The 6,844-nt window shown below is 39.4% G+C and overlaps 1 protein-coding gene across 1 annotated transcript; it reads right to left on the bottom strand.

Moving 5' to 3' along the window:
• Positions 1–2,188: 2,188 nt before the first annotated feature.
• LOC121869848 (dual specificity testis-specific protein kinase 1-like) lies at positions 2,189–2,953 on the bottom strand. Its single transcript, XM_042371417.1, has one exon. The coding sequence runs from the start codon at positions 2,951–2,953 to the stop codon at positions 2,189–2,191; it is 765 nt and encodes a 254-aa protein (XP_042227351.1).
• Between the last annotated feature and the right edge of the window lie 3,891 nt (positions 2,954–6,844).

The following is a 6,844-nucleotide window of genomic DNA, read 5'->3' as shown; positions in this document are numbered from 1 at the left end:
GTAGAGTTTTTGTGGATTTACAAGGAGAATTTGATAAAGCTCACAGTGAAGTAGTTATGAATGAACTGGCTGCTCTAGGGGTATCAGGAAACTTGTTACACTGGATAGGTGACTACTTGCATGGAAGGAGAATCTGTGTATGGTATCAGGGATGTTTGTCTGAGGAAAGAGCACTTGAACTAGGCACTCCCCAAGGGGGAGTATTGAGTCCAATGTTATTTAATGTGTTAATGAACAAGATAGCCTCACACAAATATCCCAAAGGAGTTGTAACCATCATTTATGCAGATGACATCTTATTTCAAGGAAACTCTGTAAAAAATTTGCAGATTGTATTAAATAATTTTAGTGTTCTTTCTCAAAAGATGGGCTTAGTTATCAATGAAGAAAAAACCAAGTGTGAATGTAAAGGAAGAGGAACTGAATCCGTTTTTCTAAATGGAAAAATTGTTGAGAAAGTGTCAAAGTATAAATATTTAGGAATGTATATTGGCTTTACTAGTGAAAGTAAAGAGGCAGAAATATATCATGTCCTCACTCAATGTAGAGCAAGATTACAGCCCTTGAAGGCTCTAGCATGTTGTGGTAAAGGTGCTAGGGTACCCATACTGAGAATGATGTGTATTTCTACCATCAGATGGCGTTTAAAAGGTAAAAGAACCTTCTGCAGGCAAGGCAAGAGAGGATACATGAATGGATTAGTAAATATTAGTAAAAAAATGTAATCTGACAGACTGGTGTACAGCTGTTCAGAAGAGTTGTAAGAATCCACCCTGTCAAGAACCAGACGTAGAGTTAGACATAGTGCCTCTCAGTTATGTCAAGTGGTAGGTCAGGGTGCGGAATCCTTATAAGACAGTACACAGAACAAGGAAATGATGACATCAAAATTGGACTTCGGTTGAGCAGTTTTATTTCATCAACACAAGCTGAGTTATATGCAATGTTAGTAGGATTGGAAAATGTTGTAAAGAGGTATAAAGATACATATTTTTTTGTTGATAGTAGGGCAGCTTTAGATTCTTTGAACAGTGGGAGTCCAGTCTTTGAACACATTATTGGTTCATGTAGAAAATTAGTAAATACAATAAGGAAAATGGCCATAATGTTCAATTTGTATGGGTCCCTTCACATGTAGGCATTGGTCTTAATGAAGCAGTAGATATAATAGCAAAAAGAGCCACGGAAAAGGCCGAGATCGACATAATATGTACTAAAACCTTGAAACAATTAAGGAGCAAATTACGGAAAATACAATCAATAGAAGATAATTTCAAAAGGAATGAAATATACGAGAAAAGTGAAACATTACCACCATGTTCTCATGAACACAAAATTTACATATGGGAAAGATGGAAGTAGGTGGAAAGATTCAGTGTATATGAGGTTAAGATTAGGATATAAATATTATTGGGAACTTGGAGCTGAGAGAAGTGAACAGGATAAAGAATGTAGAGTTTGTAGAACACCCAGATCCCATACCCTGCCACATTATATACTGGAATGCCCATTGCTTAATGTATATAGAAATGCCCATATAAATAATGTCCCCATGCAAATAGAGTGGATGTATAAAAATACGAAAATAGATGATATATTAAAGAAATATAGAAATTTTTCATCTAGAATATAACTATGTATGTATATAACTGATTATATGAAATATTAGGGATTTATGTGAGACCTGAGAGGGACATTCCTGGATTGGGGTGGGGATGACTTATGTCACTTCATCCCTTTGAGATGTACTAATGTTTTTTGTATCTCAATAAACGTATCAATCAATCTGTACCTAGACATGCAGACTAGATTTTTCTGATGGCTTGTGATGAGTTAGGAACGATTTAGACCTTCAATCCTATCATAAATAACTAGTTTTCTCAGTCACGTGATGTTTTAGCAACTTTAACCCTTATTTTGTAGAGTTTTGGTCCCAATTTATTTAAAAATATAATTAACATCGTGAATTTAAGCGTTTTCCTTACCCATTGATCTGCCATCTTATGAAAAAAAGTCCAAGGTTGTGCTGTTGAAGGTTTGAGTTAGGGGAATGTTGAAGTCAGGCGGACAAGGAATCGGATGCAAGGTTTACCTGTCGTTTGAGTTTTGTTTTTCGTTTCGTTCAGATACGCTGTGGGAAGGTGAGAGATAGTGTGTGCTTTATAGCTTGGGGCCTAAAATTTTTTCTTCAACTGATGATTTCTCGGAATTCTCGGAGGAGGTGTGGTAGTGATGGCCGGTCAGTGCGGCGCTTGGTCATGGCCTTCTTGGCGAGTTTTGTGACCTCTGGATGGTCCCCTGGGGCCTCCTTGATCAATTCCATCAGGACAAACCCGAAAGAATATGTATCTGAATTCTTGGTGGTCCTAAACCCACGGCAGACTTCAGGGGCCATCCAGGGGAAGTCCTCGTGTAGGCAATCAGCGCTGACTTTACAAGACTTACCGATCTCACAGGCCAGACCGAGGTCAATGAGGCTGACCTCTGGCCGGGATGAGGGCCCTTGGATCATTATGTTATCCTCCTTGATGTCATTGTGTGCTAGACCTTTCGTGTTCATCTCAAGGATTTTCTCACCAAGGAGGAGCCCCAGTTGTATAAGGTCATATTGGCAGATCAGGTTATCTTCAGAGAGAAGGTGGTTGAGTGTGAGCTTACCCCTGAAGGACTGGAGGATCGCTGGAAGTTTTGGACAGTACCCAAGTACCTTAGGAATCCCCCCAGCACCATCGAGGGCATACATCTTGGCAGCCTCATCCTTGAAGAATTTTTTGGCTGATGGTGACACTGCCTTTTTCAAAACAGCTACATCATTTCCCCACTTGACAAGGTAAGCAATTGCGTGCGCTCCCTCCCCAAGAATTTCCGCTCCGTCTTGTAGGAGGTCAGTCACGTCCTCAGGGAGAAGCTCACACACCCAATCTTGGAAGTTTTCTGTTTTTCGGCAAGCCATTTTTAATTATCTGTATCGACTCAGCCTTCTCCAGGACATCAAATTATTATTTGGGGGTTAGATGCGTTTTTGAGGCGCTGAAGTGATAGTTGTTGTGCAATGAAGTGAAGAGGTGCCTGATAATGTAGTAAGAGGTGCCTCATAGTGTAGTGAAGATGTGTAGTGAAGATGTGCCTCATAGTGTAGTGAAGTAGGTGTAGTGAAGATGTGCCTGATAGTGTAGTGAAGAGTTTAATAAAGATGTGGGTAGCAGATGTGCCTGAGAGTGTGGAAGTGAAGGTAGTGAAGATGCCTGATAGTGAAGAAGTTGCAGTGAAAGATGCCTGATAGTGGGAAGGCAGTTGCAGGTGACAAAATGATACAGTGGTGAAGTAGTTGCAGTGAAGATGTTTGACAGTGCAGTGAAGTAGTTGCAGGAAGATGTTCTGATATGGGTGAAGAAGTTGGTGAAGACAAAAGTCGATAGTGCAGTGAAGTGAAGTTGTGAAAGAAGATGTGCCTGATAGAAGATGTACTTGATAGTGTAGCGGAAGTAGTTGTGAAGATGTGCCTGATAGTGCAGTGAAGTAGTTGTAGTGAAGATGTGTTTATAGTGTAGTAAGGAAGTAGTGAAGATGTACCTATAGTGCAGTGAAGATAAATAATAGTGTTTTTTTTTTTTTTTATGATTAGCCCACCCTTATCACAGTGTCAATGGACCCCACATCAGGCCTGGGGGCGAAAATGTAATAATAATATATAATAATAATAATAATAATAATAATAATAATAATAATAAATAATAGTCATAATAATTCATAATAAATATAATTTATGATAAAACAAACAAAATAAAATAATAAAATAATGATGATAATAATACAGTAACTGTAATAATAATAATATTAATAATAAAGAACTATAAATACAAAAATGAATAAAAAAGATCAAAAGTGAGAAACAATATATGTATGTTGTATTGTCAAAGTAAGAGAAACAACTGAGACCCCTGCAATTGTGTGAAAATGAAGCAGAAAGTCAGATCATCAACCTAGGACTTGGTCACATATGGCAGCAGGGTCTACCATTAGACAACACATTATGCTGCCAATATCTTCCCAGGCGGTAGTACCTCCCTGTTTGGTAACTGCCTACTACCTACTACCTGTAATGAAGTAGTTGTAGTGAAGATGTGCCTAATACACCTTTTCACATATCCGTCGAGACATTGTTTCATAACTATTTGACAAATTTCATAACCGAATGACACAACACATATCGAATGACAATCTAAAATAACTGTTGGTGGTCTGTCATTCTCCAATTGTTACATTCTCAAACTCTATGTAGACTGTCGGTTTATTGTTCACGGCTGTCAACTTCATAACTTACGTCAATTACTTCTGTCAGCATGAACCAACAGTTATTTTAGAGTGTCATTCGATATGTGTTCTGTCATTCGGTTATGGAACAATGTCTCGACGGATATGATGAAAAGGTGTATTTTCATTATTTCGTCATTATTTCATCCCTTTTCGTCATTTATCGTGACATCGTACTATTTCGTCACTTATCGTACTATTTCGTCACTTATCGTCAGTATTTCGTCCTTTATCATCAAATATCGTCACTATTTCGTCACATATCATCAATAATCGTAACTAATCGTCACTATATCGTCACATATCATCAATTATCGTCACTAATCGTCACTTTTCGTCACTTATCAATTATCGTCACTATTTCGTCACCACTCGTCACTTTTTCGTCACTTAGGGATACTTTTAGAAACGTATGGAAAATATCTTATCTCTTTTTGAATGATGGTGTGTGTGTGTGTGTGTGTGTGATAGGCAGAGAAAGAGAGTGAGAGAGAGTTCTTCTTCTTCTTCTTCTTCTTCTTCGCCTCCTCCTCCTCCTCCTTAACCCCTCCTCTCTTCCCCCTCCTCCTCCTCTTCCTATCTTCTCTGGTAAACCCTCCTCCGCCTCCTCGACAAATCCGTTTTCTCTAATAAATTAATTGAGAAACAAAGAAAACGTTTATTTATGGGTAACTACAGTATACACCCCTACAGTATACACCCCTACAGTATACACCACTACAGTATACACCACTACAGTATACACCACTACAGTATACACCACTACAGTATACACCACTACAGTATACACCCCTACAGTATACACCCCTACAGTATACACCCCTACAGTATACACCCCTACAGTATACACCACTACAGTATACACCACTACAGTATACACCCCTACAGTATACACCCATACAGTATACACCACTACAGTATACACCACTACAGTATACACCACTACAGTATACACCACTACAGTATACACCACTACAGTATACACCCCTACAGTATACACCCCTACAGTATACACCCCTACAGCATACACCCCTACAGTATACACCCCTACAGTATACACCACTACAGTATACACCACTACAGTATACACCACTACAGTATACACCACTACAGTATACACCCCTACAGTATACACCCCTACAGTATACACCCCTACAGTATACACCACTACAGTATACACCACTACAGTATACGCACAGTATACACCCTCATTATACACCACTACATATACACCACCAGTATACACCCCTACAGTATTGTACAATATGAGTCATGCCGAGGGCCAACTACCCACATCATGGACCAGCAGTATTGTTGTACCAATACCGAAACCAGGACAGCCTGATGCCTTTCGTCCCATATCACTAACCAGCTGCCTGTGTAAAACCTTTGAGAGGATGGTTCTTGGCAGACTCTTATATAGAATCAGAGAACACATGTCTCCTAACATAAATAGCTTCACCCATGGTAAAGGTGTACATAATTGCATCACCACATTCCTAACTGTGCATGGTGATGAAAGGCACAGATACACCACATTTCTTGACCTAAAAGCTGCATTTGATATTGCCAATAGGCAACTGATATTGTACGAACTAGCCAAAATGGATATAGGAGGTAGGCTGTTACACTGGATAAGTGGTTACCTATCCAACAGAAGGGCTGCTGCACTGTTTCAGGGTTACAAAAGTGAAGTTAAAGATATGCAACTTGGTACCCCTCAAGGTGGAGTACTTAGTCCCACTTTGTTCAATGTTCTTATGAATGCATTATTAAATTTAATACCAGACAACCCCAGCAATATCTCAATCAGCTATGCTGATGATATTCTTATACATACTAAAACTCATCGTGAAATGCAAACCACCCTGAACCATGTATACGCAGCCTGTGAACACCTCGGTCTTATTATCTCCACTGACAAAACTAAGGTGTTCAACAAACAAGCTGGTAACCGCAAACGCGGCCCCGCCAAGTTCAAGATAGGTAACAACACTATTGACTATGTTTCTTTTTTTAAATATCTTGGTGTTTCCGTCCCTTGTACCCTACCTGCCATACAACAGCTAACCCGCCAATGTACTGACAGACTGAGACCTCTTAGAAGTGTAGCGGGGTACAGCCCGCACTATGGTGCTAATATTATAATTGTTAAAACAATGTACCTAGGCTATATAAGATCTCTGATAGATTACCACGCACCAGCCCTGGTCATTCGTGACAGGAAAGGCGTTGACAAGCTCGAGAAAATGCAAAATAAAGCCCTCAGAATTATCCTAGGATGTCCCATGAGCACTAAAGTACTTAATATGAGGAAAGAACTAGGTATACCCAGTGTTAAAGATAGAATAATCGAAGTCAACCTCATGATAGCCCTGAGGCTTCTGCGTGGTGATCCTGATAACATTGTTTCCTTAAAATTGCTAGAATGTATGAACCATGGGCCTACTGAGTCTAAATGGATCCAAACTACAGCTACACATATGAAGATATTTGGACTAGACCACCTGTACAAAGTTGAGACACAACA

The sequence above is a fragment of the Homarus americanus genome, unplaced genomic scaffold (genome assembly GCF_018991925.1).
Source record: "Homarus americanus isolate GMGI-L3 unplaced genomic scaffold, GMGI_Hamer_2.0 scaffold54117, whole genome shotgun sequence".
NCBI lineage: Eukaryota > Metazoa > Arthropoda > Malacostraca > Decapoda > Nephropidae > Homarus > Homarus americanus.
The sequence above is the reverse complement of the archived record's forward strand: the minus strand, read 5'-3'. Positions and strand labels throughout refer to the sequence as shown.

What these genes read in the sequence shown, in the direction of transcription:
- LOC121869848 (XM_042371417.1), bottom strand. Translation starts at nt 2,953, where the DNA reads ATGGCTTGCCGAAAAACAGAAAACTTCCAAGATTGGGTGTGTGAGCTT.